Below are 18242 nucleotides of genomic sequence, written 5' to 3'. Positions count from 1 at the left end.
AAGGACCCCATAAAAAAACAAAAAATCAAACCCATTGCTGTCGAGTCGATTCTGACTCATAGCGACCCTATAGGACAGAGCAGAACTGGCCCACACAGTTTCCAAGGAGCGCCTGGTAGGTTCAAACTCCGACCTTTTGCTTAACAGGTGTACCTCTCAACTACTATGCCACCAGGGCTTCCAGGGACTCCCTAAAACTAAATTCACTCTACACCCGGTTTGTTTGTTCCCATAATTTTAATTAATATCTTTGAGCCCAAATCGTATCATTTGAAACACTGTTTATATTTTATGTTCTGGGTCATTGGTAAAATAACTTCAATGAAAACAAGTCCTTATTCTTAACAGAACTGAAACAAACAAAAAGGGCAAAGGTATGTTTCATACCTAATATAAACACATATGAAATTAAGTGAACCAGATTAGCAAATGTAATGCCATAGGTCATCAAGGAAAGAAAAAGAACGTAAGAGAAGTTACAGGATCCCAAATATTTCATGAACTTCTCCATATTAAATTTTGCTACAAACCCATAACAAACAATTTGTAGCTGGCCCAGTGTGTGACCCACCCCTTTTACTTAGTAATTCCCATCAACACCTGCAGAACACCATTTGGAAAATGCTGATACACAGCAGCAAGACATAAAAGAGTAGGGTCAAGATCTAATTCCCAAAAATATTGACCCAGTCCTTTATAGAATACGAAAAGTTCTAACTAGAATTAAAATAGTTTAGAGCTGAATTGAACTATAGCATCAGGACCTGACTTTCAGATACGGGAGATGAGGGTGGAGGGAGGTTAAACTCACTTGAGGGTCTCCAGCGACATCTGTAAATTGTAATTGCGTTCCTGTTCAGGCAGCTTGGAGAACTCCACCAGACATGGGTGCTGTCTCTTGTTGTCATCTCTAACCTGAAACAGGACCAAATATCAGCATATAACAGTCTCCAACGTCACACGCTAGCAAAGGTAGTCCAGCTGAATCTGAGCAATGGGAGGTGGTGATGGAAAGCAAGAACGAAAAGCAGGTCTTCAACCCAGAAACCTCTTAATGTCCCACGTACAGGGAGTTTACAGGGAGTATTTGAGGTGAGTGACAAAAACTGGCATCACCTGCTCTCACTTGTGCACTTCTGCTTGGCACATTCATGAACCACCTGCCCTGGCCTGGGCATGGACGTTCCTACCCCGGATACCTGGATAGTTCAGTCTCTCAGATCCTTCCAGCTTTGCTTACATCTCACCTTGTCAGTGAGGTCGACCCTGCCTACCTACTCTACTCGTGTATTTTGCCCAATACAGACACCACCTTTTACCAGGTTAGATTCTTACTTATTGTGTTACCAGTGGTGCAAATGGTTAACTTCCTCAGCTGCTAACGGAAAGGCTGGAGGTTACAGTCCACCCAGAGGTCCCTCTGAAGAAAGGCCTGGTGATCTATTTCTGAAAAATCTGCCACTGAAAACTCTGAACAGCATAGTTCTCCTCTGACATGCATGGGGTTGCTATGAGTTGGAGTCGGCTCAATAGAAACTGGATTTTTTTTTGGGGGGGGGTCTGTTTTCCATACTAGATTGTAAAGTCAAAAGAGCAGGGACTGTGGTCTCTTGTTCTTTGATATATTCCCAGTGCCTAGAACCTACACAGAAACCCTGATGGCATAGTGGTTAAGCGCTACGGCTGCTAACCAAAAGGCTGGCAGTTTGAGTCCACCAGGTGCTCCTTGGAAACTCTATGGGGCAGTTCCCCTCTGTCCTGTAGGGTCCCTTTGAGTCAGGATCAACTAGATGGCAACAGGTTTTTTTTTTTTTTCCCAGAACAGGCGAGGCACGTGGCAGGCACTCAACAAATGTTTGTTTGGTAACTTGAAATGAACTCTGTATCAGACAGCTGTGCTAACGACTTAGTTTTCCTTTGTAATGATTTTTATGTGACAGAGCTAAACTAACTTAAATATCAATTAACAACATGACTGATGTCAGCTGTTTGAGGGTGGCAGCTGTTCATTTCCCAGGCTGTGAGCTGCCTCAGGCTCTTGCTCTCCTAAACACTCCATGACCTTAACAAAACCTGTTAGCATAATAGAGGCATTTTGTCATGTTAATTCTCAAAAGTGTATGTAGGCAATCAGACTAAACTATATTCAAGATTTTTAGTATGAGTTAATGAGAAAGATGTTCTATTTTCTTCCATTAGCAATTAGGGTTTTTTTTTATTTTCTTAGAGACCTAAATCGCTTGGGCATCACTGTGGTAGTGGCACCTGGATGACTGCCACATGCTGTCAGAGGACACACTACTTTATGGGAATAATTACAAGGTTCTATAAATTCCACATGCAAAGTATGCAAACACGAGCAAGAATTTTTTTTTTAAGGTCCTCAGGAGTTACCCCCTTAGAAGTAAAGTCTTTCTTCTGGTGATCATTACAAATGAACAAGACTTATATGGAAGCGTATACATACATACTTATAAGTCAAGTTATAAATGAAATCTAGAGTTATAAATTCTAACCGTAAATTCTAAACCTCAGAGTAAAAACTCCCCATTTATGTAATCTTTACCAGTATCTGTACCAATCGCTGGTGAGTCACCTCCAACTCACGGCAACCCTGTGTGTGTCAGAGTAGAACTGGGCTCCATAGGGTTTTCGATGGCTGATTTTTCAGAAGTAGATTGCCAGGCCTTTCTTCCAAGGCACCTATGGGACTTGAACCCCCAACCTTTCTGCTAGCAGTTGAGTGCATTAATGGTTCGCACCACCCAAGGATTCCATGTATTATCTGTTGCTACTTCCCCTTTATTCACTACACCAGAGAGTAACTGACACCACCATCCTCCCTGGGGTCTAAGCTAAAACCAGAATTCCACCCAAATTCCCTTCCCTCTTACCTATATCCCGTACTTGAACTCCAAAACGTCTCCTGTAATCATGTCCTCCATCTCCAATGCCAGGCACACACTGCAGGGCTCATCACCCCTCACACAGGGCCCCCTGTCCTCTCCCTGATGGTCTTCCTGCCTCTAGCTCGTCCACACTTTAGCAGAGCTTCTTTCTAATGCACACACATAAGCCTGTCCCCTCCCTCCCACACACTCTTCAATGCTTTTTACCCCTCGACAGAATAAAATCATATTCTGCCAAAAGCTCTCTGTGGCGTGCTTCCTCCTACCTGTCCAGACTTCCCACCTCTACTCCGCTGCACCACCAGCAAGCTCCTAGCCCATTATCCTCTGGCCACACTGAACTACTGAAAGGCCTGGCTCTTTCCACCTCCATGCCTTCACACATGCTGGTTCCTCTGCCTAGGATGCTCTCCTTCTCCACGATTGCTAGCCAACTTGTACTCATCCTTCATGTCTCAGATCAAATATTACCTCCTCCCAGAAGCCTCCCATGATTCCCCAGGAGAGACCTAAATATTGCTTCTCCACTCTGTTAGTACCTCCACTATATACTTAGCTTGTAATTGTTTGCGTGTCTACTATTCAACTGAACGGGAAGCTCCTAAGAGCTACGCTAAAGTCAAGGTCTTTTCAATTTGGGTCACTACTGCAAAGCACGAAGTCAGCCAAACAGCAGGCATACGATAAATGTTAAAGAGATGGATGAATGACTAAATGGATTTGCCTGACACTATTCCATACAGTAGGAGCCCTGGTGGTGTAGTGGTTACATGTTTGGCTGCTAACAAAAAGGTCAGCGGTTCAAACCCACCAGCTGCTCCGAGGGAGAAAGAAAGATGTGGCAGTCTGCTTCCATAAAGATTCTAGCCTTGGAAACCCTATGGGGCAGTTCTACTCTGTCCTATAGGGTCGCTATGAGGAGGAATCAACTCGACAGCAAGGGTTTATTCCATAAAAAAGAGTCCCTTTATGACACTTCTATGAAATACATTCCAAAGTCATTCAAAAGAAACTTTAACTTCTTTGCAAAAAAAAAAAAAAAAAAATCTTATTCAACACGCGGGGCACTCGAAATGACTGCAAAGGAAAACACATCTGAATACTTCAAACCCTTATTTACAATTTTAACGAACTGACGGAATTAACCAAATAACAGGCATGTACCTGAGTCTACAGTAATAGGGAGCATAAGGCCAGGAATCATAACTTCTTAGCTAAAAGGAGTGTCGGTGAAGGTCTGGTGAAAGAAGCAGGGTGCAATTTCATGGATTAGGTGGCAGAACGATGTGAAACCGCCTACATGTTAATTTGACTCTCCCAAACTGCTGATCTTTGGATGTGGAGCCTGGAGCGGTACTTGCCCATAACGTGCCCGGAGAGAACAACTGTCGCATTCATTCCATCAGCAAATATTTATTAAGCGCATAAACGCACATTCCCTGCACCAGGAAATGTGCTGCAGCAACACCTAAGAGCTCAGTCCTCCTGACACCCCACGAAGCACATAAGCTCCATGTTGCTTCAATCAGCCTCAGATGAGAAAAAGGATAACCCGAGGTAACCCTGGGAAGGATGACTCTTAGGTACCCTGTTCATCACAGCAAGAATATGGTACATGATATTAAACTGAACCGTATTTAACTGGAAGAACATGTAATAATGAGGCCTTATGCTTCCCACATTTCCAAAAGAAGAAACATAACCAAGAAGACGTCACTGCAAAAGAACCATTTAGGCCATCCTAGGAGCTTAACAACAGAGAGCATCTTCTCTGAGTGTAAACCCAGTAGAGTTGTTACTCTATTTTTTGGTATGAATTCTTTTTCCATCTCTCCAGCCTGCAATAATCTTTCCCACATCTTCAATCTCAGGGTGAATTCTGTCTGCAGTTAGCTGGCACTTAACTCTGTACACATTTATAATCTCTCTTCTTCTCAACTTTGATAGTTAAATCATTTATCTAACAGTCATACCCTTCCTCAATTTTTAAGAGACAGTGAATACAGCACAAAACTAGGTACTTAATAAGTATCTGGTAATTTGATAACTGTGTAGCAATTATTTAATGAACAAAAAGATACCATTTTCTGAGCACAGCTCAATAATCATTTGATGATTTACTGAGTCTAACAATGAAATATGGAAACCCGGGTGGTGTACTGGTTAAGAGCTACAGCTGCTACTAACCAAAAGGTCGGCAGTTTAAACTCATCAGGAACTCCTTGGAAACTATGGGGCAGTTCTACTCTGTCTTATAGGGTAGCTATGAGGAGGAATCGACTCGACGGCAAGGGGAATAGTGAAATATAGGAGTTGCCAGGCAGCACAAATGTTTAACAACTTGGCTACCAGCCAAAAGCTTGGCAGTTAGAATCTGCCCAGAAGCACCTCAGAAGAAAGGCCTGGCAATCTTCTTCGGGAAGGTCACAGCTATGGAAGACCCTGTGGAACACAGTTCTACTCTGAAGCACATCAGGTCTCCACGGCAGCAACTGATTGTCTGGCTTTTACAGGGAAACATAGTTCTACACTAGAATCCAGAAAACCTGGATTCCAGCCTTAGATCTGCTACTTACTGCGTGACTTCTGTTACGACATTTACCGACTCTATGAGAATTCTCAATGACATCATCACCAGTAGAACTGAAATAATAGCACATACATCAGTGTGCTATTATAAAAATTTAACCAATAATCTGTATGTGACAGGGCATGTGAGAGTGCAAAGCACTACATAAATACAGGCAGTGCCCAGGTTACAAGCCTCCAACTTAAGGACAGCTCCTACTTGCCCTTTAATGTTATGTAAATCTGCCCTCACTTTGAAACTAACGAGCTGACCCCTACACACAATAAATTCTTCATCACAATCAGGCCACTTGCTGCATGTACAGCTGTTAAATCATCGAAAATGCTTCCAGCCTTTTCTTGCACTAAAAACCAAAACCCGCTGTCTTTGAGTTGATTCCGACTCATAGCAACCCTACAGGACACAGAAGAGCTGCCCCATAGGGTTTCCAAGGAGCAGCTGGTAGATTCAAACGATCAAGATTTTGGTTAGCAGCCGAGCTCTTAACCACTGTGCCATCAGGGCTCCTTCTTGCACTAAACCCACTACTGTCGAGTCAATTCCAACTCATAGCAACCGCATAGGGTTTCCAAGGCTGTAAATCTCTGCGGAAGCAGACTGCCACAGTGGAGCTGCTGGTGGTTTCGAACTGCATACCTTTTGGTTAGCAGTCGATCACTTTCACCACTGTGCCACCAGAGCTCCTTTCTTGCACTAACATAAGGCTAAATAAGAACGGTATGCACCTGTTCCAACTGACCTACAAATTCTTAAAGACACGTTTAGTAATGGATCTCATTCGGGACCAGGCGACTGCCTGTGCGTAAGCATGACTGAAAAGTACGGAGTATAACATAGTATTACTAATAACACTAACAATTGTTTAAAATGTTCTTGACTGACAGCCCAATGCAATAAACTATTACTTGGGTGAATACAAGAATTTCTATACTGTCAAGGATAAGAAAGTCCGATAAGCTTTGGGGGGCTTAGAATAATAGTGTTATATAAATGGTAGTATGGCCATTGTTCTTGCTAAAAATCAGGTATATGAAACACTGGGATTAAGGTTCTTTAAAAAATATATAAGTTTTAGTGACAAGCCATAAACAAAGATCTTTAACAAGTAATTATTTGAAAATATGTTCAGTCATGATTTCTCAGTCTGCCTTCCACCCATGAAATCAACTGTGTGCCTTGGTCCACAGGACTTGGACTGCTACATCCAATTGGGCTAAAAGAAGTGAAACACCAAGAGGGAGAAAACTAAATCGACTTATTTATTTCCATTTTCAGTTTCACTTTCAATATCAATGAGATTATTTTTGTGACTTAGAAATCAATGCCTATTGCCCATCTTTGCTAAGCTTCATTTGAAAATGTAACTTCAGACCAAAGATTGATAACTTATCAATTCTCTAGGTAATCCTTCAATACATTCACCGATAATATCATTCCCTCTAGCAAAGAAAAACTGCAGAAAAACTAATGGGTAAAAAAAAAAATGGGTGGGGGGAAAAATTCAATCGATTCATGTCACCACATAGCAGGATGAATGAGAAATGTTACGTTTTCAGAAAGATGTGCAAAAAGCATCTGAAAATAAGTTTCAAAATTGTGTACCGGACCATACTGCCAGCCAAGTTCAATTTTATTCATAACCCAGAGTTCATGGATATTCTCTGCAAGTTTTTCTCTTATCCTTTCCAGGTGAGGAGGCAACACAATCTAAAATTAAAAGAGAAAATAAAAGAAGAAACACATTAGAAACAAATCCAATAAAATGCAGTGCTAGTTGTCCTCACCAAGGAGCCCTGGTGGTGCAGTGGTTAAGCACTTGGCTGCTAACTGGAAGGTTGGTCGGTCGATAGTTCGAACCCACCAGCTGCTCCACAGGAGAAAGATATAGCAGTCTGCTTCCTTAAAGATTACAGCCTTGGAAACCCTATGGGGGCAGTTCTACTCTGTCCTGTAGGGTCACTATGAGTTGTCCTCACCATTAATAGAATTAAATAAAACCATCTCATAAACCATTAAAATGTAATAATGCAACTAGATCCTACGTTATCTACTTTATGACATTCTTTAGATAATAAATTCTGAGACTATTTTTGTTTTTTTTGACTGCTTATATTTCCAAGAGAATTTATTAACAGACGTTAGAAAGAAGGAAAATAAAGTGCTGATGGGGACAACTGAAAGACATTTAATGGGTATGAGGGCACAATCAAAGTGTGCAGTATTTAAAAAGAGAAATCGTCTCAGAGCTCCTCAACTAACCTGGCCAGCATCCATAGGCTGAGGTGGAAGCAACTTAGTGCCCAAAGTATAAGCTGCTGGCTCAGGGCAGCTATGAATGTTTGACTACAGTGATTGAGGTTTTCCTAACTTCGCTGGAAGCCCTGGTGGTGTAGTGGTTAAGAGCTACAGCGGCTAACCAAAAGGTTGGCAGTTCGAATCTGCCAGGTGCTCCCTGGAAACCCTAAGGGGAAGTTCTACTCTGTCCTGTAGGGTCGCTATGAGTCAGAATTGACTTGACGGCAATGGGTTTATGGGTTACTTTTAAAAACAGTTGCTATCAAGTCAGCTCCAATTTATGGTGTATGTCAGGGTAGAACTGTGTGTCAGAGTAGAACTGTGTTCCATAGAGTTTTCAATGGCTGATTTTATAGAAGTAGATAACCAGGTCCTTCCTCCACGGTGCCTCTATGTGGACTCAAACTGCCAACCCTTCGGTGAGAAGCCAAGCACATTTGTGCCACGCAGGGACTCCATGCTACTTCTAATAGTTTCCAAATACAAGCCTCAAGTAAACAATCTTTACATGTTCTCATTAAAAGGAGGAAGTTAAATGACTTCTTCATTGAGAATACAAAACGGATTTCAAGGTGAAGGGTTGGTTGTTCACGTCTTGATAATGTACTTGTGTATTACCACACAACTAGTACCTGAGCAAATGGACTGGACCAATGCCTACAATGCCCACAGGAAGTGGCTGTCATCTGCTTCTTTCCTCTGAAACAAGAGCTTACCTAGATCTCAGGTAGTCCTAAATGTGCCGCCGCTGCATCATTCAATTGTCCACATCAGTCAATCTCTATTCTCTCAATCGTGTCTACTACTAAACTTAGTTGCTAACTGTATGTCCTGCCACCTTTCAGAAACGGACAACACAAAATGAATGCTGTTGTTAGGTGCTTTCAAGTTGGTTCAGACTCACAGCTACCCTATGTACAACAGGAAAAAAAAAAAAAAAAAACGCTGCCTAGTCCTGTGCCATCCTCACAATTGTGGATATACTTGAGCCCAATGTTGCATCCACTGTGTCAATCCATCCTCTTTTTCACTGACTCTCTATTTTATCAAGCATGATATCCTTTTCCAGGGACTGGCCCTTCCTGATAACATGTCCAAAGTACATGAGACAAAGTCTTGCCGTCCTCGCTTCTAAGGAACACTCTGGCTGTACTTTTGCCAAGACAAATTTGTTCATTCTTCTGGCAGTCCATGGTATATTCGATGTTCTTTGCCAACATCATAACTCAAACGCATCAATTCTTATTTGGTCTTCCTTATTCATTGTCCAGCTTTCACATGCATATGAAGCAACTGAAAACAACATGGCTTAAATCAGGCGCGCCTTAGTCCTCAAGGTGATTGCTTTTTAAGACTTTAAAGAGGCCTTTTGTAGCAGATTTGCCCAATGCAGTATGTCCTCCGATGTCTTGACTGCTGCTTCCATGGGCATTGATTGTGGATCCAAGTAAGATAAAATCCTTGACAACTTCAATATTTTCTCCGTGTATCATGATGTTGCTTATTGGACCAGTTGTGAGGATTTTTGCTTTGTTTATGTTGAGGCGTAATCCATCCTGAAGGCTGTAGTCTTTGATCTTCATCAGTGTTTCAAGCCCTCTTCACTTTCAGCAAGCAGTGTTGTGTCATCTGCATAACACAGGTTGATAATGAATCTTCCTCCAATTCTGATGCCGCGGGCCTTCTTCATATAGTCCAGCTTCTTGGATTATTCGCTCAGCATACAGATCGAATAGGTATGGTGAAAGGATACAACCCTGACACACACCTTTCCTGATTTTAAACCATGCAGTATCCCCTCGTTCTTTTCAAACAGTTGCTTGTTGGTCTATGTACAGGTTCCACATGAACACAATTAAGTGTTCTGGAATTCTCATTCTTCACAATTGTATCCATAATTTGTTATGATACAGTAGAATGCTTTTGTACAGTCAATAAAACACAGCTAAATATCTTTCTGGTATTTTCTGCTTTCAGCCACGATCCCCCTGAAATCAGCAATGACATCCCTCATTCCACATCCTCTTCTGAATTCGACTTGAATTTCTGGCAGGTCCCTGTTGATATACTGCTGCAACTGTTTTTGAATTATCTTCAGCATAATTTTACTTGCATGTAATATTAATGATACTGTTTAATAAAGTCTACGTTTCCATTGGATCACTTTCTTTGGAATAGGCACTGACTGTTGGCCCTGAAAAATGCTTGCTTGTTTATTTTACTATAGAATATAAAAAACCAGTACAAAGAAGAAGCATGATCAAAGTAATAAACTGGTTGCTAGATTGAAACTTCTAAGGCCTAGCATTAATTCCACTTCAGACTTTAGAAACAATGTCTTTTATCTTCAAAAACTAATAAACAAACATAGAACATCTAACCAACTTTACTGAAGCTACTTCACATTAAAATAAAAACAAATTTTAATTCATTATCAAAGGTTAGGATACCTTTACATGTATGGAACAAACAAAAAAAAACGAGAATAATGTTTAACATGACTTGATGGCAATGGGTTTGGTTTATTTTGGTTCAGGTGCCCTTTTGCCCAAGTATTATGTTAATGTGCTATCAACTAAATCAAACATACTATTAGTATCTCAATTGACAAGGACAGTAACTTGCCCAAGGTCCCAGAGTAGGCATTTGATCCCAGGCATTTTGACTCTAGAGCTCAGGATCTCAATCTCTACCCAAGACAAAGATCAGTTAAATCATTTCAAAATAATAGGGTACCTAGAAGAAATTAAAAATTCCATGACCACTCTATGTAAAAAAACAACAACAACAAAAAACCAGTTGCCACTGAGTCGATTCCGACCCTTACGACCCTATAGAACAGTGTAGAACTGCCCCATAGAGTTTCCAAGGAGCGCCTGGTGGATTCAAGCAGCTATAGCTCTTAACCACTACGCCACCAGCATTTCCAGTCCATTGCTGTTGAGTCCATTTGGATTCATAGTGACCTTACAGGACAGAGTAGAACTGCCCCAGAAGGTTTCCAAGGAGTTGCTGGTAGATTCGAACTGCGGACCTTTTGTTTAGCAGCCATAGCTCTTAACCATTTTATAAATATTAACTATTTTGACAAAATCTTAAAGACAACCAGTGCAAAGTTTTTAAAACTTCAAGTTGTGACGTGCTAGTGAATTATGAAATCAGTTTAGTGGGTTGGGATCGTCTTTTCAAAAAGTAGAATAGAGTAGAAATAGGTGAGTGAACATGGTGAAGGAGAGTATTATTTTGTGAACCATATTTAAATTACACATGTGACCTGTATTACTGTAAAATGTGTTTCTGTAGATTGCAATCTAAAATGCTGGAAAGCCCCTGCATATCAGAATGATTACAATACATCTTGTTGCCCCGGGGGTTGATCTAGTACCTGGCTGGTATCCACAGGAATCGGCGTGAAGGCTGCTTGTGTCAGGGAAACTGTGGGACCTAGTAGGTCCCGGGTGTATGTCCTTTCTTGCTTGTACTCTCGGCTGTGTTCCACTTTCAACTTTTCTTTTGGCAGAACAGCTTCATAACAAGGAGCATACCCAGGTGGAGGAAGGAATTTAAATTCTCCATGTCTCCCCCCAAGCAGAAAGCGTACCCTAAAAACAATCCATGTCAGGGTCAGTTACATTCTGGTGTACATAAAGTTCCTAATCCTCCAAACATAAGGAATAAATTATTAGCACAAAATTAACTTTATCAGAAGTGATATTTTCTTCCCCTAGCATCATTATCTCATCACCTTAGATCCTAAGAGCTTCTAATAATAAAAGGCAGAATATGAGGGCATCAGACTGGTCTAAAGAGAAAGCCTCATTAATTTAGGTTAATAGATCAGAGAAACATATCACCCACTAGAAAAATAACTATAAATACATGCTTCATATTTTTATGTGATTTTAGTACATGTTCATAGTAACTGGTCATTTAATGTCCCGAGGTGCCAAATAATTAACAAAGAATAAGCAGACATGCTCTATCAGTATGCTTAAAATTACAGGGGCTGGACTAGCTATAATAAAAAGAAAAATAGTCACTTCCCAGTGTTCAATTTCCTAAAGAAATCCTTAAAGGAATACTCATATGAGACTTCCATTTGCTGAGCAAAGAAGGTAACCATATTTCTTATTCTTTATAAATTACAACAACAAAAAAACCTTATTAAAATCTTTCATACATCATAATCATTTAACGAAAAAAATGATAATTTCTTGGCTTAGAAAAATAAATCCAAAATTTACTTTTCTTTGCAATTCTTTTTACTAATTTGTGTTTCAGCTCCTGGACAGTAAAAGAAAATAAATGAAATCAAATAAGGTAAAATACAAAATAGAAAGAAAGAAAAAATGAGGTAAAACATTCCAAAAGTTTATAGCAAGAAATATAATTTGTGTAAACACATCAGAAAATATCACTGGTAGCTAATATTTCATGATTATTCTGTCCTTTCTTCAATATGGTGCTTCTTTCACTGAGGATTACTCCTGTGAGTAATAATAACTTCAGAAATGTGCTTGAAATCATTCAGGAAGCTGGTTTGCAAAGAGTTACCAGGCTGCCCACATCTAAATGGTAGAACGTATGGAAGAAGCATTTAGCTTCCTGAGATTCCTTTCTTTTTTCAGGGAGCAGGCAAAATGCCCCGTAGACAGGTGCCCAGGAGTGAGAAACAAACGTTAGAGAAGGGCCGGTGCTGGTAGCGGGGTCTTCTGTGAGAGTGTAAGCCGTGAGAAGAAAAACAGACCGAAAAAAAAAAAAAAAGAACTACTCACTTTATCCCTGCAGAGAAACTAACAACCGGAAAGAAGAGGCCGTCAATGTTGAAATTCTCAAACATTCCTTGAACCGGCTGACCATTAATTCGGAAGGAGATGCTTGGGGCACTTAGATCTAAGCAGCAGCTGATGACATCATCGGTTCTCAACAGGTGCTGGTTTGGTGAGCTTACAGTACGAGCAATACAACCTATTAGAGGAAAAGCATTAAGGAAGTCATGTATTTTTATCAGAGAGTATCATCTTCAGAGCCAAAGTCAAAGATCTGAGTAGGTATTAAAAACCAACGCACAATGCTGGAATTGAATACATCTTGAATGCAAACTGATGATACAGTTTAAACCCTTGGTTTTAAAAAGTGTTGCTTTTTTCAGGAGTCATGCCACTATCTTTGTGGTAAAATGGATCTTTTGATACACTAAAAATTTTGCCTGCAGATGGATGGCATTTAAAGCAGAAATAATCTTAGAGCAGAAAATACAATAAATAATGTCAGAGGAAAATCTCCAGGGAAAGATATAGCTAACTTATCAAATCAAACTCATTGCCCTTGAGTTGATTCCAACTCAAAGAGACCCTATAGTACAAACTAGAACTTCCCCGTAGGGTTTCCAAGGCTGTACTCTTTATAGGAGCAGACTGCCACATCTTTCTCCCACAGAGTGGCTGTTGAGTTTGAACCATCGACTTTTTCGGTAGCAGCTGAGCACTTTAACCACTGCACCACCAGGGTTCCTTATAGCTATCTTAAAAAAAAAAAAAAAACACAAACCTGTTGCTATCAAGTCGATTCCAACTCATAGCGACCCTGTAGGACAAAGTAAAACAGCCCCACAGTTTCCAAGGAGCGCCTGGTGGATTGGAACTGCCAACCTTTTGGTTAGCAGCCATAGCACTTAACCACTATGCCCCCATAGCTATCTTAAAAAAACTTACTACCTATTAATTGTATGACCATCAACAAATTACTTAATCTCTCTAAAGCCTGATTTCTAATAAACTGGACACCAAATATCACCACCTTGTAGAGTTGTTACGAAGATTAACCTAATGGTTTACAAGTAGCCCCAAGTCTCAAACAGATCAGGTACTTCGCAATGTTAGCCCTTTTTTCTAATACTAAATCCCCTTTCTGCTATAAATTGAAAATAAAAAATATATAAGGATAACAAAAGCAGAATATATGATGACTCATTCATGGGTCATTTATTGAGAGACAACAATTTGCCAATTGTTTTGTTTTGATTTGCAAATTAAATTTATTTCACACAAGATCCAAGTTGGCTTGTTAATTACAGGAGGATAAATCTTAGACAAGAAAATGGTATTTGATGAAAGTCATTTCTTGCCCTGGCCCACCGATGGTCTCAGCCCAATGTGGACTGTATCAGCACTGCTTTGCTGATTAGTCTCAGGGGACTCTGTTTCTCAAAGCACGGTGGGAAAAAAAGAGGGTAAGGGTCTCCTAAACACATTAATGCACAAATACAAAATGCCCCTCCCTGTGAACCAAGACAAAAATAGATTTCATGATACATGCTTTGCATTTTTATAACATCTCTTTTTATTTCCGGTATGCCAAGACTTTTACCAATAAAAAAAAAAAAATAGCGTATTTAAAATGCCAGTAGTAGAGAATATGTACCTTGTAGAATGTGTGCACTTTTTTATTTTACCAACATTTAAATCTGCAAGCAATAAATTCACTATCAAGCGGCTCTTCTAAAATTCCCTGACTACAAGAAAGGCAGCTTTCAAAACATCATATAAAAGCAATGCAGCTCATAGAAAAATGTCTATTCCCTTATTTCGATCGAAAAGTGATAAAGAAGTTATTATTCAGACATTTACTGTAATCCAAAACTATTGCCAAGTTTGAGAGCTATTATTATGCTGATGTTAATGACTATTTAAAAAAAAATTGTTTTGCAATGCCTAAAACAAACATAGATAACTAGGTAAGATCATTAGTGAACAACCTAAGGCCTACAGTTTAAATGGCATTCACAATGTTTAATCCATTTAGTAGCATTTTCAGGTTGCATTTATGTAAAGTCACATCAAATCCAAAGGAAAACCACAGTTCTTACTCTGCCTTATCCAAAAAGGAAGATAACAGTAGTGTCTGACTTTTAGGACCTGAGTTAGAAGGCTGTACATCTCTTTCAGAACTACTCTATGACATTTCTTCATCTTTCCCGTACATTTAAATTCTCTAAAAGCACTGAGATTTTCACACGTTTAGCCCTGTAAATGCCTGCTGACCTGGGCATCCAAAATTGAATTCTACATTCGCAGAAAGGAGCTCAGCAACACCGCACAAAGTTTTACATCGGAGAGAATAAATGAAGACGTGGCTCCAAACTTCTCCCGATGAGCTAAATCCTCATTCCAAGGAACATTTCCACCCTCCAGTTACAAAATGTTAGGTGGTTAAGAAATGTACTCCTTCTTTGAAATCATAAATATTTGATACTGTAAATTCTACTCTAACAATTAAAAAGAAAAGGCATAGGAGAGTGGCCCCACGAAGATGACCTGAATAACTCTGAACCCTAAGGTGGTAACTCAGTCAGGCTCCAGCTAAATTAGATTTGCCTTTGTTGACTAAGAACCTTAAATGAGCAAATCAGAGGACACATCTTTCAGCTACAAGGTGCATGTTTTCTTGCCATTTTAAAAAATGAACAGTTAAATACTTTCTCTTAACGATGAAGTATCAAGATGCTTTTCTCTTGAAATTCCAGAACCTACCATCCTTTCTATGAGACTATTGGGAAATTTAGCAAGTAATATGTCCGTATTTCACTGATTTTTTGTTGTCGTTATTGTTCTATTTTAACAGACACTTTGCAATGAAAGGCACAATGGATGCAGTTCACTTCAATTTTGTATTGCGTTCTTTCTATGTGATTAATCAAAGAAATAACTTGACACTGTCTAGGAAGCACTGAGTATCTGTTAATGGGGATGGCAAATTTGGCAATGGGTATGGGTGATATTGCACAACATGATTAATGTAATAAATGTCACTGAATTGAACATGTAAAAAAAGTGGAAATGCCAAATATATATACACACATACACACACACATATACATATCGCACAATAAAAAATGTCAAAAAAAGATATATGAAGAAAAATAACTTAAAACTAAATGCAGTACAAGTGGTGAGATGGTGTTGTATGGCTGTAACTGGAACCAGTTCTGCATTGTCTTAGCAGATTAAGAGTTTCTCCCTAATTCTCTTTGTGTAAAGGGAAATCAAGTCAACACATTTCATTCACTAGAGTGCCTATTTTATGCTAAACTATCCTAGAAACTAAAGAAATCTAAAGAGCTGTAAGGGGATAACAATGACTGAAAGATTATAGTTAAAATGTATTATACAATAGGTACTACCCTATTTTATGTTTGCTGTGTCTTCTGAAGTTAGAGCTCTTCGCCTTTGGCTGGCCAATAGAGAAACATACTATGGGAATGAGACAGACACGATCTACCACTGTGTACCTATGGTCCAAAAGAGTCCACACTACTCACTGACTCCCAACCACAGGCCCCAACGTTTAGATGACATAGCTTACTCTCTTCTAGACACCTGAACTATTGGCACTGAATGGGAAAAATGTACTAAGTATTAGTGTTAGATACAACTATATCAAGTGCTTTTATCTCTAAACTCATTATCAAAAATGTTTAGATTTATTCCATTTTTTAAATATACTTTTATAAGTTATTGGGCCTATAAAGCACTAACAAATGAATAATATCACTCACAAGTCATAATAGGCAAAGTTCAGCATTTAATAATACAAGGTAACCTTCGGAATCTTCTATTCATTAAATGCTTTACAAAATATTTCAAGGTCACATAAGCACTCTATTCTAAATGCAACTTTATTAACACAAGCATATTTCTGCAGAGTCCAAGTGAATTCTAATATATAAAAAATATATACATAATCAAGAGCTAAACCTTTAAATGTAGCCCCCTAAGATATACCTCTTCACGAATTGGGGAACAGAGTATTATATTTTATCATACTCATTTTTAATAAATAGTCATCAAAGCTGATAGTTGCTAGCTGGTGAAATGAACTTCCCATTTGTTTTTAAACAGTTCTATGAAACAAAATATTATAAGTTTATGAACTTACTATGATTCCTAATATTACACTTTACAATTTAGGGTACCCATTTCTCATGTTTTATTATCTGGCAAGAGGTTGAACTTAGCCTGTTACAATTATTTGCTAGGGTTTGCTTTTTGTTCTTTTTCAGTTGAAAACTAAAGCTTCGCACATACTTATTAAGACAGGTAAGCAACACACAAGTTTTTTTCTGGTTGATTGGAACACTCCTTTTAAAATATGTTATTCATAAGCATTGTAATCCTTTCGAACTATGCTATAGTTGTTTTTGTTTTCTTTTTCTCCTAGTGAAATTTTGCTTTTAATTCAATCTAAGCAGCACCATTAGCTTTCAGAAACGTATGGCAAAGGCAAAAAGATTCTATTTTAGAATACTGTGAAAGAAAATCGGCCGCATTACCTGACCAGAGGTGTAGTCCATCGAATCCATAGGAGAACAGGTCATCACCAACACCATTTCCACCCCACTCTTCACCACCTCCAGGGTAGGGAGAGTACCCTTCAGTGGAAGCCCAGCCCACTCGGAGGTGTGTCGCTTCAGCTGTCACGAATGGTTCAGTGTGGTCCACCATCAGTTCATAGTACCATTTTTTATACTGAGCGGACCCTTCGCTGACGCCCAGAAAAATATTAGGCCTCATGCTTTAAAGAGATATGAATATAATATCAGACAAATCCAAAAACTTTTCATCACTTTAATTTACATCTCACTATTCCAAACATTAGCCCTGCTTTTTTAAGATGTCATATAAAAAAAAAAAAATTTTTTTTTTTTTTTTATATTAAATACAATTTAATTTAACTCAAGAGCACTGGGTACTGGGTGGGTTATATTCAATACATAAACAAAAAAAACCAAACCAGTTGCCGTCAAGTGGACTCCAACTCACGGCAACCCCGTGCGTGTCAGGGGAGAACTGTGCTCTATAAGGTTTTCAGTGACTGAATTTTCAGAAGCTCACAGGCCTTTCCTCTGAGGCGGACTCAGACTGCCAACTTTTTGGTTAGTAGCGAGGCACTTAACCATTTGTACCACCCAGGGACTCCTGTATTAAATATATGTTGCCTTAAATGCTATGAAATTTAAAACCACCACTGAAATTGTATATAGTGATGTCCTACCTTAGAGTTAACATTCAGTGAGTAGTGTTTGCTTTTTGGGTTACTTGGCAATGTCACTCAAGGACCTGATTTTTTTTCCTAATTATTCCTTCAGCTTATTTTATCAGGGCTTTGAACAGGCTCATTCTGGTGTGAACCCCTGCTGAGAATTTGCATTTCCACCCCCAGATATACTAAATCAGAATCTACATTTTAACAAGATCCCTGTGTGATTCTTATGTATAACTTCCTGGGAACTTGTTAGAAATGCGAATTCTCAGCAGGGAACTTATTAGAAATGCAAATTTTCAGCAGGGAACTTATTAGAAATGCAAATTTTCAGCAGGGGTTTGAATCAGAAAGAATCAGTTGGACGCCCTGTATTTTATATCATTAATCGTATTTAAGTCATAAAA

At 39.2% G+C, this 18242-nt stretch overlaps 1 protein-coding gene across 1 annotated transcript in view; it reads right to left on the bottom strand.

Annotated features, from left to right (window-relative positions):
- Positions 1 to 18242, bottom strand: part of LOC100676989 (ryanodine receptor 2) — a 362795-nt gene that overhangs the window by 306677 nt on the left and 37876 nt on the right. Inside the window, exons 7-11 of the mRNA XM_064276716.1 lie at positions 17126 to 17367; positions 12570 to 12762; positions 11180 to 11396; positions 7102 to 7206; positions 812 to 915 (exon numbers count right to left, since the gene is read on the bottom strand). Coding sequence (XP_064132786.1) covers positions 812 to 915; positions 7102 to 7206; positions 11180 to 11396; positions 12570 to 12762; positions 17126 to 17367 — 861 coding nt within the window. The remainder of the gene's footprint in view (positions 1 to 811; positions 916 to 7101; positions 7207 to 11179; positions 11397 to 12569; positions 12763 to 17125; positions 17368 to 18242) is intronic.

This window comes from Loxodonta africana, chromosome 25 (genome assembly GCF_030014295.1).
Source record: "Loxodonta africana isolate mLoxAfr1 chromosome 25, mLoxAfr1.hap2, whole genome shotgun sequence".
Classification (NCBI taxonomy): Eukaryota; Metazoa; Chordata; class Mammalia; order Proboscidea; family Elephantidae; genus Loxodonta; species Loxodonta africana.
The sequence above is the reverse complement of the archived record's forward strand: the minus strand, read 5'-3'. Positions and strand labels throughout refer to the sequence as shown.